A 23,173-nucleotide genomic window follows, 5' to 3' on the forward strand; every position below is an offset into this window, starting at 1 on the left:
CTCATTTTAGAAATGAGGAAACTGAGGCAAGCAGGATTAAGTGACTTGCCCTGGGTCATAAAGCTAGTAAGGGCCTAAGGTTAGATTTGAACTCAGGAAGTTGAGCCTAACTGACTCTACACCCAAAGCTCTATCCACTATACTTCTTTGATGCTCATTATATATGTGTATGTCTGTATGTATAACATATATGTGCATGACTTATATGTAATTATATATTTAGAGAGAGTGGGTATTTTTGTCTTTTCTTTGTATCTCTTGTGGTTAGCACAATGCCTGGCCCATAGTAGGTACTTTTTTCTTTTCATTTTTCAATGTATTATTTATTTATTTTAAAGATTATTTTTAAAAAACCTTTTTGAGTTCCTAGTTCTCTACTTCCTTCCCAATCCCTCTCCCACCCACTGAGAAGACAAGCAATGATATTAATTATATATGTGAAATCATGCAAAACATATATCTGTTAGCCATATTTTTTAAAGAAAGAAAAAAACAAAGAAAGTGAGAAAATTATATTTCAATTTATACTCAGATTTCATCAGTTCTCTTTTTTGAAGTGGATAGAACTTTTTTTTTTGTCTTGAATCATTGTAGTCCTCAGAATAGCCAAGTCTTTCATAGTTGATCATCATTACAATTGCTCTTACTGTACATAATGATTTCCTGGTTCTCTTTCTTTGCATCAGTTCATATGAGCCTTGCCTTCAGATTTTTTATGCTGCTATTTTCAAAGCTAGTTTTGGGAGTCTTCAAGTTCTTAGTGCTTTCAAAGTGATGTGATCCTGCTGTCCTGATATGCACTTGGATCTTTGCTAGGGAAAGACCCCTGATTCTCTGCAGCTTCATGTGTTAGAGCTCTTCTCTGCTTTAGTACTATAACGAGGATTCCTGCTTCCTGATTAACTACAGGCACTTCTCTCGATCCTGGAACTGAGACCCAGAACTGACTATGTGCAATAAAGTTGCTAATCAGTGCCAACTTTACTCAGTGCCAGTAAAAGGTCCCCTATAATCTTTTTCAGACCCTGTCAACATCTTTGGGCTGAGAGCTCTCAAAGCTGCTGTAGCCACAGCTACATGTATGGGCTGATAATAAATCTCCACCCCAATAATACAGAATTCTCCTTCCAACCTCTTCAGTTTTCTTAAAGCCAGAAAAACATCTCACTCGCAACTTTTGCTCTGCTGCTCCAAAATTCTGTGAGTTATTATTTTAAAGTTGTTTGGAAAGAAGGTTGGGAGAGTTCAGCTGAGCAGTTGCCCTTAATCCACCATCTTGGCTAATTTATAATAGATGTTCAATAAATGTTTATTGATGGATTGACTTCTATTTTTGAAGATGGAATGGAAGCTGATTCCTAAACAAATAGTATTCCTTAGCTTGGCCACCTGGTGTTGTTTTTTTTTTAAGCTTTGAATAGTCTTGCCTTTCAAAAAAAGTGGTTTCTAGTCTATGACACAAGTAAATTATATACATGACTTAATTATCAGGCTCTTTCCCAAGCAGATAACCTAGAGTTTGTAACAGTTTGTAACATGTAGTCTTGAATCCATTGTTGAAAATTATTCTGATATTAATTATAATAAAAATCTACAATGTCATTCTACAAAAGAAAAAGTGATTTCAGAAAGTGAAATGGCATAAATTCTGTCCCTTATTACTCTGACTAATTCTAGTATTCAAGTTCTTATTTCAAAGAGCAGAGTAAATGAAAGAGAATTCAGCTCCTCTTCTTGATAGTGACATTTATGAGAAGAGAGAAAGCAGGAATCAAAGCTTTGGGAATTTTCTAGCTACATTTGTCTTACACATAAAGAAGAACACCAGGAGAATATTCCCTCATAGCAAATACTTTGTGGCTGACACAAGTCCTTTGTTTTGATTGCAAACACATTGAAATTTCATTCCAATATGCCAGTTTGTTTTACATGATTGCACTATATAACCTTTATCAAATTATTTACCATCCTAGGGAATGGGGAGGTGAGGGAGAGAGAAAGAAAATTTGAAACTCTGAATTCTTTAAATTAATGTTAAAATTTGTCTTTACATGTAATTAGAAAAAAATTAAAATGCTATTAAAAATAAACAAAAAAGAACAGATGAACATATTTACTTACACCATAGGTTTAGGGAACTTCTGGGTTAATCAGACACATGATAGATGGAGGAAATGAAGTTCATTCCCAAGGTAACGTTTCCAGTCAGGAGCAAACAATCCAAACCATTTTTTTGTAAGTGGATAATTTCAAACAAAACTGACTTCATTTTCTTTGTGGTACTCTGGAAGTACTTCACAGACTTCTTTTTTTTTTTTTTGGTAAACTGCTTATACTACTAAACTGTGGGAATTGTAGAGTAGGAACCCATATACAAATATACATATGCACACATATGTATGTCTTAAAATTATTTATATATGGGTATAGGTGTATATAAGTATTATTATATTAATATTACATAACAATTAACATATTGTATAACATTTATCATATAACCATATTATGTTATAGTTACTTATAATTCTTATAATTGCTATATTAATTTTTCTTATAATTACTATATTAAACATAGTCATAAAGGGATATACACACATTCAACTAATCTGAAGCTGTGAAGTATTTTCACTAGATAATAAACAGGACATACTGTGTATGAAACTTTTTTATTGGTTCTTTGAAATTTTTGTTTTGCATGACTCAGGTTTTAATAATCAGTTTCTTCTTTGCCACTAAATACTGAGACAAAGAAAAAGTTAGGATTTCAGCCATTCTGCCAAAATCAGTAAAGTGCTAAGAAAGCATAGAATGGCCTTATATCTTGATTACAGCTGTCATTTCTACTATACTATTAGTTGGGTCATACTATAATTCTGGATTTCTTTAGGTGGAGGATACTGGATTCTAATAATTTCTTTAAAGTCAGGCTCCCTAAATAGAGTTGTAGAGAAGCCATAGATTCAATTAGTTGCTATGTTGACTGAGCTCTCCGAGATGAAGACTACAGAAGCCTGATTAATTACAAAACAAGCACAAGCCCTCACAAATTTAAACCTCTCACAGCATCATGGGATTACAGGTCTAATCTAGTTGGAAGATTACTGATCAGGTAAAATGCTCTCTCTGTCTCTGTGTGTGTGTGTCTCTCTCTCTCTGTCTTTCTGTTTTCCTTTTCCTGGTTCTATCTCTGTCTTTGTCTCTGTCTTTGTTTCTCTCTCTCTGTCTCTTTTTCTCTGTCTGTCTCTTTCTATGTCTTTCTGTCTGTCTGTCTCTCTCCATATATGTGTGTCTCTTTCATATAAAAACACACATATATTTGACCAGCAGAGTAGTGCTCATATGTGCAAAGATCCCATTTTAATAAAACAAAATAACACTATTGGGATGCTTTTTAGTCTCTTTGTGGACCACAGGTTCAGGAGCTCAAGCTGAATTCTGCTCACAGTACTCGTTACCCAAATTCTTGTTCATATTGTTAACTATTAAAAATCCCTCTACCAATGCAAATCCAGAAATGTTTTCCTATTTACAGTGTTTGTGAGTTGCCTGGAGCACAGAGAGACATGACTTAGCTCTCCTAAATAACTTGCTCAGAGTCTGGCAGCTAGTATGTGTCCAGGCCGTTCTCACACATAGATCTTTCTGACTTTGAGTTTGGTCTCAATCCATTGTGCCATGCTACTTCTCGGGCATCTCAATTCAGATTATAAATTATTTAATGATACTCCATTAAAATGAAACTTACCTGAATTTTTTAATCGGAGACTGCTTTTCTTGAGCAGTAGCCAGATGTCCAGAATAATAGACTGGGAAAAACATAATGTTCCAATTTGTAGAAAACCAAGTCATGAAAAATGGACAATAGAAGTTTTTATATGTGATCTTTACAATCTGCGTGGTTCCAACCCAAGAGGAAGAGACAGACAAAATGATCAGAAATCCCCAAATGACCTTGAGAAAGAGAGATGCACATGACTGACACCGAGTCTTAATTCTGTTTTCTTGGCTGTTGCTGTCTGGGTGAGTCTGTGTCCCCTCATCTCCTGAAGAAGGAGAGAAAATATGTAAATATTAGGTTACTTGAATTAAATGGCATTACATTAAGATATTTTATTTCCTAAATATCACTTCAATTTATTAGAAGCAGTCTTTTGAGAGTAAGCAGATATTCCTTTGCTATCTTACCAAATATTAGCTAAAGCTGAAGCCCAAAGGAATGTAATATGAGAGAAAAATTTATGCTTTCTGTGTTTCGCTTCTATAAAGGAGTGAAGAGAAAAGGCTTTGTGTTTATGCATTTTCTGTGGTAAAGGAAATAAAAAGGAAATAAATTGTATGCTAGATGTTTATGTAAGATTTAGTAGCCTGCTGCCTATTTTGGGGAAAACTCTAGAAATAAGCCCTATTTAAGCTTTGTTTTAGACATTTCCCTAGAATTTTAGTCTAAGCAGTGGCAAAATTAGTCAGAGGGGCCAGCTAAATGGTGCACTGGTTAGAGCACCAGTTCTCAAGTGAGGAGGACCTGAGTTCAAATTTGACTTCCAACACTTAACACTTTACTAGCTGTGTGACCCTGGACAAGTCACTTAATCCCAATTGCCTTACCATAAAAAAAATTAGTCAAAGAGAAACATTTCTGGGGACAGGTTCCAAAGATCAAATTGGTTTTATATGAACCCAGAGCCTTTGGGGGCTCCCAGCTATAAGTGATACTTTTCTTACCTCATTTTCAAGGCAAAGTAAAATGCAGCTCATGTAGGCATTAATATTCTTTACCCTCCCAAAGTACAATACGCATCTAAAATCTAAACCCCTTATCTTGTGATTATATTTGCAATTTAGAAAGTAATATTTTTGGTAGCTAGGAATCATTAATGACTACAAAATGTCTTTTACTAAATTAGTAATCTTGATCAAATAAATTCCCATAGCAAAACTTCATTTCCTCTTTTGTAATATAGACATCCTATTTGCACCTATCTAACTTGGCAAGGTTGTTGTAAAGAAAGTTCTGTGTAAACAATAAAATTAGATCTACTTAATATGGCTAATAATAACAATATTTCAAGGATCATTTGACAGTTGGATCACTGATTTGTTAGGACCAACATAGAAATGAGCAAAAAGCAGAATAATAGTGCAAAAATATGATATATATTAAAATCAACTACTTTTTGAACTATTTAAATAACAATTAGTAATAAAATGGGAGATCAACAAAATAAATTATGACATCACTTAAAATGACTTACATAGACTTACACAGAAACTTAGTCTATGCCACAACACAAAGATTAGTAGAACACAGAAGCAAACATTTGACTTATTCATGAAATAGAGAGTAATGGCAGTCAGAGGGAAAACCAGCATAGAATATTTGTTCATTTGTAAAAAAATCTTATAAAGAAAGTTATTGGAGGATTGAGTAGTTACTGTCTGATAGAGCAGAGAGAATCAATAGAGGGTAAAATGAGTACAAAGATAGTTTGATAAGATATCCAAACACACAAAGATATGCCATAGACATTCAAGGATGAAAGTAGAAGGAGGGTAATACAATTTACAAAGGAGGGTTTGTAAAAAGAAAATCATTAAATGTACTTTTTTCTCCATCAAGAAAAATGGAATGATTACATTTGGACCATAATATCACAACCCAGATGAGCTTTTAGGAGATATAGAAATGACAAGAAAGAGAATAATGAAAGAATAAATGGGCAGATGAGACCTAAATTATGAAGGTATTTCAGACTTCAATATAAAAGATATCTGAAAAGGCATGAGATACTAAAAGTGTGGGGCAAATCTAAACTCCATTAATATCCCTAAAATGCCAACTTAAAGAATTATCTACTAATCTTTATGCCTTTTATTCTCTCTATACAAAATCTTTATGACAGTCACTTTTACATAATTTAAAATATATTCAATGATGATATTTGTAGAGAACAAGCAGACTTTCATGAGCAGTGATCAACTATAGTTTACATATTTCTTACCCTGCAATTGACTTAGAGATACAGAGATTATAAGAATTCATTTTGTTTGTTGAATATGAAAAAACTTTTATTTGGCAGAAAAGACCCATTTTAGGACTCTTTTCTAACAAGTAATTTCATATTTATTCATCAAAATCATTCAAAATTCCTTGCAAGACATAACAACATACATATTGGTACAAGAATTCTTTGATGTAAATAACGGGAGGCATAAAACAGTCAGATAAAAGCTCAAAGTATTTTTCCCTGTTTAGCACAGAATACAAGGAAAAGGAATATTCCCCATAGATATTAAAGTCCTCTAGACTGATGATGTCAAACGCAAATAGAAATGGAAACCACTAAATTGTACATGAACCTGATTGACTCAGAAACCCACATATTGATATTATATATGTTTTGTAGCAGTTTTTAAAATTTTCTTAAGTATTTCCAAATTTAGTTTGGGCCACCCTCAGGGAGTGATGTGGACTATGAGTTAGACATCTCTAGTTTAAACTGAGTATATATAAGCTGCCTATTATCCAGATTATAACATGCATTTGGATAAACAACTTAACAGAATTTATTCATCATTATGAATACTGTGGGACTCACATTACAGATGAATAATTTGTTAAGCATGAAATCAAAAAGGAGGAAGGAAGGGGGTCAGATTACTTTCAAGAAATTGCAATATTCCTTAAATAACACCAGAATCGCCCTGGAAACAGACATATTTTTGGTAATAACATTCTATTAGACTTGCCATGCGGCACAAAGATATTGTGATTATAATTCTGGGGCAGTTAGATTGGAGCAATGGATAAAGCACTGGCCTTGGAGTCAGGAGGACTGAATTCAAATTTGGCCTCAGGTATTTAAGACTTCTTAGCTGTGTGATCCTGGATAAGTCACTTAACCCCAATTGCCTCAGCAAATATATATATATATATATATATATATATATATATATATATATATATATATATATATATAATTCTAAATTTCTTTCTAGAATGGTTAAATCAATTTACAATTCTACTTTTAGTACATTTGTGTGGTTAGATGGTGCAATGGATAGAGCACCAAATTCTAGAATCAGGAAGAGCTGAGTTTAAATTCAGCCTTTAGAGATACACTATTTGTGTAACTTTGGGGCCAGTTATTTCTCTACTGTCTAAGTTTCTTCATCTATAAAATGGGACTAATAATGGCAGTTATCTTATGATGTTTTTGTGATGATAATAATGAGATCATATTTGTGATGCACTTAACACTGGGTCTTAAATACTACTATATAATTGTTATTATTATTTCTTTTCACAGTCCCTTTAACATCAGTGGCCAAACTTCTCAGCATGAGATCAGCAGTAATTCCTACCACTGCACTAGAACTATCATAAGCTTCCTTAGAAGACATAGCAGGTTCTGTTTTGCATAACTATATTTGCAAAATAAACTTGATTAGAATTTTTCCAGGTAGCTATAAAGGGCCTGTAAAAATTTTGTGGTAATCTATAAGCAGTTGATAATTAAAAGATAATTTTTACCCAAATACAGATGTTGAAAGGGCAATGTGTTAAATAAATTTAAAAGTTTATGACAAAAGAAAACTGTAATAGATTTAGGAGATAAAGAATAACATTACTAACAGAAACTGTATCTTATTTGGCATTTTGGGAAAAAAAATCATTCAATAGCTACAAAAGACTTCTGTGTTTGGGGCTTGGAGTCATGAAGTCCTCAGTTGGAATCCTAACTCACATGAGAATGTAACCCTGAAAAATTACTTAACATTAATAAATGAGTTTGTGTTGTCAGTGACATATCAGGGACACAACCCAGTCTTATTTTCTCAACCTGAATTAATTTTCTATACACCATCCCAAAGATATTTCACAGATGACCTACTTAATATATTGGAGACCCCTTCCAGACCTTTTTAAAAATTGTGTATTACAATTTACAATTACACAATTATCAGAATGTCCACTTATTATCCTTTACTGTGTTATCTCATACATTATAGACACATGACCACCCCACCCTCTTTTCTGATCTAACATTTTCTTGATGATTTCCTTTTTACTATTTTTGTATATAGTCATTATTGTGAACATCTTATATATTAGTTACAATCAGCACAAGTCTCCCTATTGTCTTTTGAGTCATGTGGAATCTTAATTCTTCAGAGAATCATGATTTACATCCATATAGCATTTCTATATTTCTGATGTTGTTTTTGTTTTCATGTGTTTTTGCACCTGGGAATTTACTTTAGCATTGCTAAAAACATTGGGCTACTTCACAAATGTGAATCACCATACCTGAGGTCAGAAGAAATGAGCTCAAATATGTCTTCAGACATTTACAGATATGTGACCCTGATCAAGTTTTTTAACTATCTGACTCAGTTTTCCATCTGTAAAATAATGTGTCTGACCTTTGTGATGGTGACTCTTAAACATTATAAAATCTTGTATTACTTTTTGAATCATCGAAAAACTTAAACTATTTACAGCACAATGTGTGAATTGTATTTTTCATGTTTAAAAATTGAACTCAAAGCCAGAAGACATTTAATCTTTCTCTCATCTGTAAAATAAAGAGAACAATTCTTGCATTACCAAAATAGGAATTACTAAAGTTTTTATATGCTATAAGTAAATAAGATATTACATTTGAATGTTTTGAAAATGCTATTTACATATGTGTAAACAGTAGTGCAGAGAGGTTGAATGGATAAACTACTCCTTCCTCATAATGGCTCCTCACCTTTTGGACATGTTCATTTTTTCGCAAACCCTCACTTAGCACATCCTCCAGATACCAGCTCACCTTTCCCTTAATCAATTGCTCCTTTCAGCTCCCAGTCAGAGAGAGAAAGGGGGTAGAGAGAGAGGAAGGGAAGGGAGAGAGGGAGATAAGGCTGGAAAAAAGAGGGAGGGAGGGAGGGAGGGAGGAATGGAGAGAGAAAGGGAGGGTGAGAAAGAGACACACACACACAGAGAAATGAATTTCCCTGAGCTTTTTACAAATCTCCTTGTACCATTTAATTCTGTTTAACAATGACTCAATAGCTTAGTGAAACCATCCCAAATCATGATTTAACTTCCTCTGCTTCTGAGAAGCTTATAAGGGTTATTAAGAAATAATGAAAACCCACAAAAATTTCTTTCACACCACTGCAATAATCCATATAAACCAAAATTCATCTGTTCTTTGCCTCTCTATGTATAACTGATTTTCTCCTTCAAATAAATAATGCACATACATAAATCCTTTAAGTTACTACTAGTCAATATTTCATATCAATATTCAGATAAACTTATTAGAAAAAATCAATAATTATAAAAAATTTAAATAGAGAAATATTGAAGTAAATGTCTGCTCTACACCAGCAGACAATGAATCTAATTTAAAACACTTCACTAGCTTCTATGAACTCCAAAGAGCAACCCCAATCTAATACAATCACATTTCCTTCTCAAAGGTTTGAATAGGCAGAGATGATAAGCTGAAAGAACTCCTTTCCCTTTCCCTTTCTCCCTCTCTCTCTCTCTTTCTCTCTCTCTCTCTCTCTCTCTCTCTCTCTCTCTCTCTCTCTCTCTCTCTCTCTCTCTCTCTCTCTCTCTCTCTCTCCCCCCCCCTTCTCTCTCTATTTCTCACTCTGTCTCTCTCTGTCTCTCTGTCTCTGTCTCTCTGTCTCTGTCTCTCTGTCTCTCTCTCTCTGTCTCTCTCTCTCTCTGTCTCTCTGTCTCTGTCTCTCTGTCTCTCTCTGTCTCTCTGTCTCTCTGTCTCTCTCTCTCTGTCTCTGTCTCTCTCTGTCTCTGTCTCTCTCTCTCTGTCTCTCTCTCTCTCTCTCTCTCTCTCTCTCTCTCTCCCCCTTCTCTCTCTATTTCTCACTCTCATTCTGTCTGTTTCTCGCTCTTTCTCTCTCTTAAATTTAGCTTTCCATTCAGATTACAATTTTCATTCAGTTAGTCTTTAGAAGCTTCCTCTCTGCTTCCAAGGACTTAGTCTTCCCCCAAACTGATAACATTTGATAGATATTTTTAATTGCTATTATTCAGAATATAAAATAAACCAGAGCACTATGTAACCAAACCAATCTAAAGAACAAAAGTTTACTATAAATAAAATTTTTTTAAATCTAGAATTTTTTTTCTTCTTTTTTCTGAGATTTTAGGCTGAGACTATATATAGAAAATTGGACAAAAATGATCAAGAATATGCTTTTATTCTAGATCTAGAAAGAACCTTTGAGATCATCTGATCTCAATTTGCAAATGAAGAACATGAGCCTCAGAAAGGGTGACAGAGGTAGACTTCAAGCTCAGCACAATGACTCTCAGGTCAGTACCTGGACAATATACTGAGTCATAACAAATGATAATCAAATAAAAAGGCAAAACAGGGTTAAACATATTGTAACAATGATCAGTTCTAAAATATTTAGCAAATCTGATCAATATAATGATATAAGACAATTAAAAAGAACTCATAGTGAAAATGCTATTCAATTCCAGAAAGAGAACTGATAAACTCTTGAGTTCAAATTAATGCATAATTTTTTCATTTTCTTCATTTTTCATTATTTTTTGCAATATGTCTAATATGTTTTACATATACATGATTTCACATGTATAGTTGATATATTGCTTGCTTTCTCAATGGATGGGGAGGGCCTGACAGGAGGAAAAGAATTTTGAACTCATTTTTAAAATTTTAAAAATAAATACTAGTTTTTTTTAATAAGCATGTAATTCTGCTGAACTTGCTTCATATCTTTTATATAGTTCTTTCAATGTTCTTTCATATGTTTTCATTTTTATAGTCCTACTGTTGGTATCCTTGGTTTATGTGACTCGTCTTACTTTCCTTAAGTCTATAGAAATACTGCATGTTTCTGTATTAATTATTCAGTAATGAAACATAATATTTTAATTGAATACCACATACTACTATATTTCTACCAGCAAACCATTGGTTTCCTTAAGTATAAATTCTATGCATGTTTGGGATAATCTTTCTAAGCTTTCAAAATCCCAGTCACCATGGAATTCTCAGATTGAAGCTCACTTCAAGGAGGTTATTGACCAGGGATGGAATTAATATAATGGATAATATGGAATATTCTTCAAAATATTAAAATATGAAGTCTATGATCCATATTCTCTTCTCTCTTAGTCACTGCCCTTCCCATGGACTGTACTATAATCATAATAATTTATTGAATATGGAAAAATGAAAGAAATTAAGTACTTCTTTATGGAATCAATTGTCTATAGTCATCTCTTAAACTTCTTTATCTTTGAATTCCTAAATATTTTGGGAAGGGAGGATGGAACACTCAAACGACCCATGCACATAACTCATGGGGAGAAGAAATGGAAAGGGTGCACATCCAGAGCTCCATCATAACCCAGGATCATAGATTGTAACAGAGGAAGCAGGAGGAAAGGTAATGAAGGGAATCAGTGAGAATCTTCCCCTCCAACTCACAAACTGAAGAAACCTCCAATTTTAAGGAATATCTTAAGTAAGCCTAAGTTGTCATCTTTGTAAGTTCCACAAGAATAGTGTAAGCTTTTTATCAAAAAACTTTCTTAAAATCTAGATAAATTACGTCTAGATTGGAATGATTTTTTTCCCTTGCTAGTTCTTTGTAATCAATTCTTACCTTTCTAGCTATTAAGCAATCATCTGTTTAAAGATTTGTTCAAGATTTTTGCCAAGAATTGAAGGCAAGATAGCTATCCTATAATTTGTAGACTCTGCTATTTGTTTTAAAAAACATGAAACAACATTTGTTCTTCTCCAATTTTGTGCTATTTCACTCATTTTTATGGTCTTCCAAATATCACAAGCAGCTCATCCATCACATCAATCACTTCTTTTAGGATCCGAGGATGTAGTTAATCTGGGTTAATCTTTGTTTTATCAAGAGTAGATAAATTTTCTTTCACTTTACTTTTCTTACATATCACCTCTCTATGAGTCATTTTTGTTCTGTCATTTCCAGTATAAAAATCATATTTCTTTGCAGAGAAAACAGAAACAAATATAAATTAAACAGCTCACTTTCTCTGTGTTGTCATTTATCACCTTTCCATCCATCCTCAAGTCACTCTTCAATCCTCTTTTTTCTCCCAATTTTTGTTGTCCTTAGTTTCCCTTGCCAGCCTTAGCACATTCTAAACTTTAGCACTCTGTGATATTTTTACAAAATGGTGCCTTGATCATATTCATATTTTGTTACTTGGCTTGCTTATATCTTTATATTTCTCTAAATAGGGTAAACAAAGTGGCTCATGTCTGTTATTTTTGTTTCAGGGAAGCTGAGACTCATAATTTCTTGAATTCTGAGCTGCAGTTGGTTATGTCAATTGGGTATGCAAACTAAGTTTAGCATTAATATAATGAGTCCCCAGGAGCAGAGAATCACCAGGATAACTAAGTTGAGGTAAACCCAGGTTAGAAATGAAGAACATCAAAATTCCCATATCAATTAGTAGTGGAATCACACTCTGAGTGATCTCTGCCATATCATCAGTGTGGGCAAGATAGGAAGACCTAATCTTAAGCATAAATTAATAAAATAAATACACAGATAGATAGATGATAGATAGATGGATGGTTGTTCTTTAAGGGGATATGGAGGCTGTTTGAATCACACACACACACACACACACACACACACACACACACACACTCTTAAGAGAATTGAGATGAGAAGTTTTATTAGAGCTCCACCTGCCTGTTGCCCTGGTGACAGTAATAGAAGTAATTATTGTTTGATATCATTCTTTAATTTGAAAGATATTTTAATTTATTGTGAAGAGTAAAGTTGTTTTTAATTACCTTTTATAGTCTCCATGTATTTCATTACAATTTAACACTCCAACCTAAATCATTGAGCAAGTCTAGGTTAAGCTGTTCAGAAATAATACCTTATCCTAAGTTTGCCATAAGAGGTACTCCCTCACTTATTTTGACATCACAAGGTAACAGTGAAGCAGTCTAGCTGTCCAAATTCTTATTATGTATTTCTGTCTTCTCTTCCTGTTATACATTTTCTTGTTGTCTTCTCTTTCTATTACATATTTCCTTGTTGACACCTTTTACAATTTGTTGATTATATGTAGTCATCTATTCATGTCCATCACATATATCTCTTACGCTCTCTATGTTATGCTCATTTTTAATTTTTTCAGAAGTTTATGTATTCCATGTCTCACTTCCAGTAGAATGTTAGCATTGGTAAGATGAGTTTTTGCTTTTACGCAAAGTTAAGGGTAAAGAAAGGAGCTTTACAATTCCCTGAAATCCTTCTTCTTTTGGACTTCAGATCCAACTCATTTTCCACATATAATGTCAATTCCTGGGATAAATACTGATGGACAAAAGGTTGTCCATTCAAATAAATATTTTAGTCTGGAAAATAAACATTTCATATACAGTTTATTTTTTCTGTGTGAATTGATCGGCCAAATTATTCTTTGAGAGTTAGAGCTCCTTTGAGAGAGGCTTTCTAGAACATGATGCCATCTAGAAAATGGCATCCACAAAGAAATGCATCTGAGGAACACATTATTCCAAAGGGAATCATTCTTGTGCTTTGTGCAGACATTGGTAAATACCTTTGGTAAGCATAGATCTCTTCATTTTATACTTCACCTTTTGTTTATAAGAAGAGGATCCTTAAGGCTTATTTCCATTTATTATATCTTTCCAGTAATTTAAAATAATTTTGATATATTAATATGAGCACATTGTTGGGAAAAAGACTTTAAGGCGTCCTTTTGTGCCAACAAATGAAGTACTTTTTTTCAGAAACAACAAAAAAGGTAAAAATGCAGTCCATGATCAGATATAATTTGTGAAAGTTCATTTTTCTATAAACACCCTCACTAAGCGTGTCTTGATTCATGTGCAGATTACTCAGAAAGATTGTGTATAGGTAAGACAGAAGTGATATAGGTTGATAGATTAACCATCTTTTCTCAGAATTAAATAAGCCCAAGATTTTTACCACATTTTAAGTAGCTTCCTTTAATTCAGATATTGTATGCTAACCCTTAATATCATCACATTTTTGTCCAAGTTTTTCCCGTATTTTTTCTTTTATTGTCATTTTTACCAACTTTACAGCTCAACTAAGACTACAGTGTTAGTGTCCAAGTATGATGACACTACTGTATTTGATGGAGAATATTTTTCTTTTGCTGTTCGTTGCTCTCCTTACATTTTCATCCTTAAATGCCCATAAGGGTAACTTTGCTTGTTTGAATATCTTGCCAAATTTTCTTTTTTTGTTTTGGAGATGTTATTGATCATAATCCTAAAACATCCTTCTTTCTAAGATTCTGCAAATGATCAGGTATTCTAATGTGGTGTTGGCTTTCACTATCACCACTTTCTACTTTGTAACTAAGTCAGATGTTTACTGAAGAAACAACTTTCTGAGCTTGTTTAGTCCTTTTGCTGGGTCAAAAGAACTATGTTCATCAAGCTTCTCCATATAAGTATTATAGCCAGTGAGGAGCATTTCTATTGTCCATTTCCTATTTAATGTAATGTATTGTTCATGTATTTCAAATATAATCTACTTTATTTGGTGATATTATCTAGTATTCACTAAAATTAAATAGTGATAAATGTTATTGCTTTTCTTCCCACCTTCAGGAAAAGAAAAAATCTTCCTCTAGGGTCCAATTTCTCAAACCATGGTTTATGACTTCATATGGGATCTCATGACAGAATATGGGGGTTACAAAATTATAATTTATCATTTGTAAGTATTTGATATGTATACCTATTTTATATATCTATTTATTCAGGATCATATAAAAATTACTTGGGCAAAATGGGGTCATGAATGGAAAAAGTTTAAGAAGCTCTGATCTAGGTAAAGAACTATTATGGAGATGTAAGCTAATCTTCTCCTGCAGATGTTTCAGTCATTTCTTCCTCAACAACTAAAGATACTTCAGGAAAATTAAGTTTGTGGTACCAAAATCCTGGATTTTATCAGTGTGAATAACTTTAAAGAAAGTGCATCACCATCAGTTTTACCACTGTACCCTAATTTCCTTGGGACTTTTCATATGACTTGTAGCAGAAACCTCCTACATGTCTTGTTTCTCCCTATTAGAATGTTGATCAGTGAGATCCATGGGAACAGACATGTTTTCTGCTTTCCTATTTGTATCTCTAGCACTTAGCAAAATACTTTGTACATGAAAATCACTTAATAAATGCTTTTACACTCATTCGGTAGATCTATATTAAGCAGAATACTTAATAGAAAAGAAGATAAAATATGGAATTTTTATGAAATTTTGAGGTGAAAGAAGGAAAATTTAAAAAGCTCATGTAAAGTGTATTTAGTTTAACCTGTCTGAAGTGAACAAAAAGAAATGGAATTTGACTTTAAATTGAAAAAACATATAGAATAGCTATATTGTAGGAAATTTCAACAAAAACAGAAGGATGACTGAATAGTATTGAGAGACAAACATATGAACACAGACCAAGATTATAAATTTGAAGTAGGAAAAAATGAGACTTTCAATAGAAGATGATGAGAATCCAGGAATGGGAATACAAATTGCTAATTGTGGAATTCACTCCTTCCAGGTATAAGAGAATGTTAAGATATAGGAGAGGGAGAGTTTTTACTAGTCTAGTGAAAATATAGCTGACTATTTTAGAGCTAAAGACAATAAAGAGAAGACAAAAAGGATCTAATGGTTTGAATGATTAGAAAGCAGGCTGAGTCATGAACTTGGTCATAGGATCATACATTCAGAATTAGAATGAATATTAGACACTGTTGAGTTCAATATTTTTTAAAAACTGAGATTCAGAGAGGTCAAATGACTTACTTAGAATCATAAATATAATGAGGCTAGATTTGAACATGGTTCTTTCTAACTCTGAATTCAATACCCTATAATGTCTGCACATAGCGTGTCTGTATATAGTCATTTGCATATTGTTTCCTCCTTTAGTTTGTGAGTTCTTCAAGAACAGCAATTGCCAGTTGCTTTTTTAATGTTGATAACATTTAGCACAGTGCCCAGCACATAGTAGATGCTTAATAAATGTTAATTAACTAACTGGTGGGAAAATCTAGGGTTAAAAAGGAATAAAATAGGATATTATATTAGAATAAAATAGGATAAATATAATAAAATAGAATAAATTTTATTCTATAAATATAATAAATATAGGATTATATAAATAATAATAGGATATTATTATACAATAATGAATAAGTAGGATAAATGACAAATAGGATAAAAATAGGAACTAGAACTAATGAATAATTATGGATATTCACATTGATATAGCATTTAAAATATGTGCTAATTGTTTTTCTAACAACTACTTGGGTTTAGGAAGTAATATCTTTATTATCTCCATTATGTTGAAGAGGAAACTAAGGCTTTGTGAAGTTGAATATAGTTCAATCCTTGTCACAGAGTTATATGAAGCAGGATTTGAACTCTGACTCCAAGTGAGAAATCAAGATTCATATTATGTAAGCTCAGCCCAGGGTAATATAATATATGTGCAAATACTGCCTTCTTATTCTTATCTTCTTTACCCTGGTCTCCCCTACACATATCCCACCAACAAACAACCTAATGTACTGTGATTAATTTCTGCATCTATACTGATGTTAATGAAATCCAAATAAAGAACAACAATTTCCTTGAGATTTCTTTAATTTTTTTTACTTAAAATTATCCTTCTAAGAACAAAGAATGTGATATGCTTATGCCATTGCTCAAAATATTAAAGGAGTTGAATTCTCTAACAGCCTGAAGATGGGGGAAATAATTATTTCTTAAGATTTGTTAGGTATCTGTATTTTGATCTTCTTTTAGGTTTTTCTGTGCCAGTGTCTACTTTCTCAGCTATTAGAAAATTTTACTGTTAGACTTCTTTTTTTTCTCTGCCTCTTATCTCCCAATTATTTCCATGTTGTTTGATTATTCAAAAGAGAACATGTTAACTCTTCCACATTCTGTATACAGGGTGACATCTTTCACAGACAGATAAATAACATTTGTCACAAAGAGCATTGACATATTAAGAGCAATTGATATGCCTACCTGATCTGTTCTGTCTTTCTCCTCTGCTGTGTCCACAAACTCCAGAGGAATTTCGATTCTGGAGTTCAAGAATTGGGGCTGCAGAATCTTCAGCACCAGACAAAGGGGACAGCTGCCTAATAATACTACTATGCGAATTGGGGCAGTTGGCTCCTGGTTTGCATCGAATGACAGATGATCTAGTGGTACCTGAGAAGAAAGAGTTTTGTTGTTGTTGTTATCAGTTTGAGAATTTTCTGGAGGAAAAAGCTAGAGCAAGTTTTTGGGTTTTTTAAAGCAAATCAACAGTGAAATTCATATTGATATCACATTCAAAAGAAGTGACCTGGCCACAATAACAATAGCTTTCTAGTAGAATCCTAAGAAGAAAGCATCAATTTTTACAAGGTAGGAGATCCTTAAGCCAGAATATAGGTATGTGTAAATGGTTGGTCTTGGAGTAAGAATGATGCTGATTAAAATACTTCCTCTGACACATCCATCGTGTGATCCTGGGCAAAACATTAAACCTTTTATGCAATTAATCAATTCTCTAAGAATGTAAGTTACAGAACAGTTAAAAGTAAGAGTTGGTAAAGGAAATTTCCTCACTGGGAACTTCCTATACCAATGAGATCACAAATCAAAATTAAGTCATTATATCAATGAGATTACTAGACACCCTCCTGCAAAAAAATTCCATCAATTATCTAGAATGCATAATGATATCTGTGTTGTACCTCTGTTATCAATTACATTTATTGTTGATATAATGATATAGATTCAAAAGGTTTATCTTGGTCCTATAAAAAAGACAAATTATGCTTATCATAAAGATACAAATTATACATAATACTTATCCTTTATTTTAAGGCCAGCCATTGTACCCTATCGGGTCTGCTTCCAGTTTCTTCCCTGCCAAGACTTTTTGCACATCATTGCCAGATTAACCTTTCTAAGACTACATTCTATTGTAATACTCTCCAGAAGCAGGCAATAATTCATAGTCCTCTACATGTACTGATCTCTCCCCTGATGAATAGTGGAATCTAGCAAAAAGGACAAAGATTTCTTTAATTAATCATTCTATCAATTAGTATTTAGTAAACCCCAGGAAACACACTAGGAATTGGGGACAGAAAGACAAAAATAAAACATGTCTTCTCATCTAAGAATTTACATTATCATGGGAAAGAAGAGGTAATATACACACATAAATACATAGAAAATATATAAAATATAAGATAATTAGGTCAGAGAACTAGTAGCTTTAGAAATACCGTAGAACAGGCTTCATGCAAAAGATGAAAACTGAGCACAGTTTTGAATGAAATAAGAGATTGTAAGAGATGGAGGTAAAGAGGGAGTTCATTCCATGGTGGATAGCAAGTTGAAAGACTAGGAGATGTGAAATGCAAAATCAAGTGTAAGGAACAAGAAAACCAAATTAGTAGGACCAGAGAATGCAAGAAAAATAATAAGGCTTAATAAGGCTGGAATGATAAATTGGGACCAGGTTATAAAGGGCTTTAAAAGTCAAATACATCATTATCTTTTATACTTAAGTTAATAAGGAGCTATTGAGGTTTATTTAGTAAATAAAAAATAAAAAAAGAATAACATGGTCAGATTTTTTATTTTTAAAAATCACTTTAATAAATGTGGCTTGAGGGAAGGGTACCAATTAGGAGACTTTCAATGTTACAGCAAGAAGTGATTAGAACCTTATGATGATGTGGGCTTCATTTTCTTTTTGCATTATGGTGCACATGTATTTTGATAGACTGTATTTTTTTAAGTTAGATAAAGTATAGTGTGATGTCAAAACTCAACCTTGTTTTAAAGACCCTCCATTGTATAATCCTATCTTTTCTAAACAAATCTATCTTCCACTATTCTCTAACAAGGACCTTTCAATCCAGCCAGAATAATCTCTCACTGCACCCTAAACATAATATGCTTATTACTGATTCAGTCTTTGTTCATTATTTTGGACCGGACCAAGCTCAAGCTAGTCCTGTTATTCAGACTTGGAATTAGAATTCAATGAAATCTTGTGGACCACAAAACAAAATGAAATGATCATTTCAATAAAGGATTAAAATTATGTAGTTACTAAAAATAAATTTCATACCCTTCTACTTCTGTATTTGCCAGGCAGAAACACTGAAACAAAAAAAAAATCCTTAAAGCCAGAGGAAATTCTGCCAAATCAAAGGAATATAGGCTGAGCTTTTAATGCATCTATTCCTCTAGACTAATCAAATCATGAGGACAATCATTTGAATATTTTTTTCCTAGGAAAGCCTCACTTTCTTAAGGAAAGCTCTCTATTTGGTTGAATTCATAAAATAGGCAAATGCCTTGGTGAACATATATTATTTCATATTATAGATCTTGTACAAGTATCATTCCCTTACTTGACTTCTTCATGAGGATAGCAATTTTGCACTCTTTGGGGTTCACTTCAACTGAACTTATACTCATTGTTTGGGATCCTCAGAGGGCAGCTGAAACTGTCCTCAAAGTACTTAGGGTAACCTTGAAGAACTAAAGTTCTTAATAATATCACCCCAAAGTCTTCACTAGTCTAATTGCCACTATTAACCAACCACTTGATTCCATTAGCTTTAGAAAAGGGATGACTGATACAATATAGTATGCACAGTAGTTTTTTTAATCCCCAGGAAAAAATAGGTGAACCCTCTCTTCTTGCTTTTAAAAGGTAACCAAGGGGAATGGTCATAAAGTTAAGAGTACAATGAAAGCACAGCACATGAACAAGGAACATGCAAGTCAAAGATATGTTGCCCAACCCCTGGTCCTCGTTGTAGAGTCCTCATGCAGTTTGTTGGAGAGTGTTGTATTGGTGTTGGATGAGTTGCTTTACTGGAATGCAAAATATGACAACTCTGCTAGATGGGTTTATCCATTTCTGAGACCATTGTTGAAATGTCTGCTGGAATATACCACTCAGGTGCTCAGTTCCAGCTATTGCTCTCCAAACTCTCCAGACCTTGAAATGCCCACAAAATTGCGGACTCCACACATCCATCTCAGGATTGCCAATTCCTGTGGCTGTTGCTACTCTCTCTAGCCACTTGTGAGTGCAATCTCTGGATTACCTGAATTCATACAATTACTTTCTGAATATAACTATATTAGAACATTTGTTTGTCTAAAATAAGAGAAAAAACAACCACCAGAGAAATACATAACCATGCCATCACAGTCATGATAGCCAAATAGGAGATAGGAAAGCCATTCTTCCCCCACCTGGCTCTTTGAGGCAGCAAAATGTAGTCCTACCTTCTCATGGCCACAAAGGGAAAAGAAAGAGAGAAAGGAAGATGGACACATTGTCTTTTTTGTATGAACCTCTGAGCCATATGGTCAATTAGAAGATATTACTACATCATAGTAAGTTATCATGACTAGATATTGATTGTGCCCAAGTTTCTACAAGAAAACATAAAGCCAGATGTAGAATATCTTGACATATTTAAATGAATGGCTGGGAATATCTATTCAGGTTTCAACTGATGATTCTCCATAGACCAACATACCCATATTACATGTAAATACTGGCATTACACTAAATGCATAGCCCACAATAGATTCATAAGTTTAAGTAAATTTCATTGAATTCATATGTAATTCTTGATGAGCACATATTTTCCCCCCAAAGACATTGGACACTCTCCAAAGTTAGTAATTCTATCTTATTTCCTTTAAATCCCTTCACGATACTTTAGCCTAGTGCTCTGTTAATAGTGTATACTCAATGAGAATTTTTGAATGGCTAATCATTAAATCATTTGCATCCCTGATTTTTGCTCTGGTACCAGACCTAGTTCATTTTTAAAAATGTATTTGTTACTAGGATTTCCTCTGTCATTGAAGATTTTGTGTGATCCCCAAAATTTATTTAAAGGCAAATAATCTGGTCTACCAGTATTTCTTGTTATCCAGAAGTGCCAGAGTATGAAAAACATTCTAAAACTAAGACAAAAGATTTATTATTAGAGGGCATAGGGTGCATTTTGAAGTGCGTGGGTAGCGTTAGGATAAAAGTCTATTTGTACCTCCATAATAATCTGGCTTCCAGCCACCACCTCTCTCAGAAAGGGAAAAGAATCTGGATTACATCCTAAAGCCTAGAAGCTTTTGAGTTAATCCATTTCCTAAATGAGGCAATAATTTTTTTAAAAAATTATTCATTTTTCTATTATGTTTTCAGATTGGCATAGAATAAATACATAAGCAATGCCTCAATAAATCTTTTTCTCATCATTTTGACAGTCATATAAAAACAAATACTGGCAATTATGCTACTCTAAAATTAAAAATATATATATTTAGATATGAAGCCAAGATTTCAGATTGCAAATTAGTCAGCCATCCCCACAGCAACACAAGACAGAGAAAAAATGCTCTGGAAATGTGCAGCTATCAAGAAATCAGTGACCTGATGAAATCAGGCTTGGCCCTCCATTTCCCTGTCATTGTGTCAAGTAAGAAACAAAGCAGCAAGCAAATGCTGAATGAAAATGTGAAGCTCCAGGCAACTTGGCTTACATGTTTTAAGCTAATATGAGCAGGTCAATGGACCCTATTCTTTGTATTTGAAACAAGTTTGTTTTTATCCTAACTTTATTATGTTTAAGCCAGAACTAGCAGAATCATCTTCATTATTACCATCATCATTAGCTTCATCTTCATCACCATCATCATCACAATAAAGAGAAGCACAATTAGAAATTCACTCTCTCTGCACATACCAGGTTCCTTTTAAAATAGTAATTCTTTGGAAATCTAATATTAGACTTCAACAAAAATGTATTTCCATGTAGAAAAGAATCTACTTTTTTGAGAATACTTGCTTTGTATATTTATATTACAATATATTTAACTCTTCCCTCCAACTTAATCCAATGAAATGTTGCACATAAAAATTAAAAGCACTTGGGCTCCAGACTGACCCAGAAAAACATCACAACATTTTCATGCTCACAAGCTGGCCAAACCAACAGTTTGCTAACAGTCTTTTTTCATATATGCAGAACTTTAAAGACTGAACTTTTTGTTGGCCATTCATGGATAAGGAGAATAAGTTTTTTTTTTTTAATTTTGCAAGAACAATTTATGTAATGTTCTCTTCTCTAAAATTTAATGTTCTCTGTGTGCAGGTTTCTTGGGGAGCTTCTGGAGGCAGCCTTAGTTTCAGTTCAGTTCAATTATTTGGGTCCCAAATGCAGCCAGGAGTTAAAGTCCAAATACTTTATTTTATCCTTCAAAATCTTGTCTCTTTTCCTGTTAGCTTTAATAGAGGCCTATCTCTCTCCTTGGTTCCGAGAGCTCTTGCTGCTAGTCCTTTGTCTCTGCCAGCTTCAGCCTCTTGTCCTCCCAATGTCTCCAGTCAGTGCAAAGGTGGAAGTTGGAATGAATCTTGACTTCTCCTACCAGAGAATGGGCTTGTGGGTTTCTGTGGGCTTGTGGCTCTGGCCCTGAGAGCCTCTTGCTTATATTTCTGCCTGACTGGTGAATCTCCATGACTTGTTAATCTCCACCATATATGTATATATATATATACACACACACACTCTTTAAAGGTGTGAACTAAGTACATAAGCATTAGCACTTTGTTTCAAGTTATGGCCCATAACAAATTTAAGTGTTGGGGAATATATATATATACAGCAAGGCAAGTACAAGTATTCTTATTTTTAATTATGAAGTGATTGGAATTTTAAGAAATAAAATAGTTTGCCAAATATCACTTTGTTACTAAGTGGCAGCTATCTATCACAGGGTATCTACTGTGTGTTGAACTTGGAGTTAAGAGGACTTGAGTTCCAGTCCTGCCTCCAATACTTACTTAGCTGTGATGCTGGGCAAGTCACATGAACTCTTTTAGGAGAGATGGGGAGAGAAAGAGGAGAGAGACAGAAAGGGAGAGAGAAAGAAAGAGAAGAAAGGGAGGGAGGAAGGGAAAGAGGTGAGGGGAGGAGGGAGACAGAAAGAAAGGAAAAGGAGAGGGAAAGGAAGAGTCAAGAATGATACCTAGGTTATAAGCCTCAGTGACCG

General features: G+C 33.6%; 1 protein-coding gene across 1 annotated transcript in view; it reads right to left on the reverse strand.

Annotated features, from left to right (window-relative positions):
• Positions 1 to 23,173, reverse strand: part of SLC35F4 (solute carrier family 35 member F4) — a 235,976-nt gene that overhangs the window by 38,422 nt on the left and 174,381 nt on the right. The window contains 2 exon segments of the mRNA XM_074290219.1: positions 3,746 to 4,043; positions 17,108 to 17,296. Coding sequence (XP_074146320.1) covers positions 3,746 to 4,043; positions 17,108 to 17,296 — 487 coding nt within the window.

This window comes from Sminthopsis crassicaudata, chromosome 2, assembly GCF_048593235.1.
Source record: "Sminthopsis crassicaudata isolate SCR6 chromosome 2, ASM4859323v1, whole genome shotgun sequence".
In the NCBI taxonomy this organism is placed as follows: Eukaryota; Metazoa; Chordata; class Mammalia; order Dasyuromorphia; family Dasyuridae; genus Sminthopsis; species Sminthopsis crassicaudata.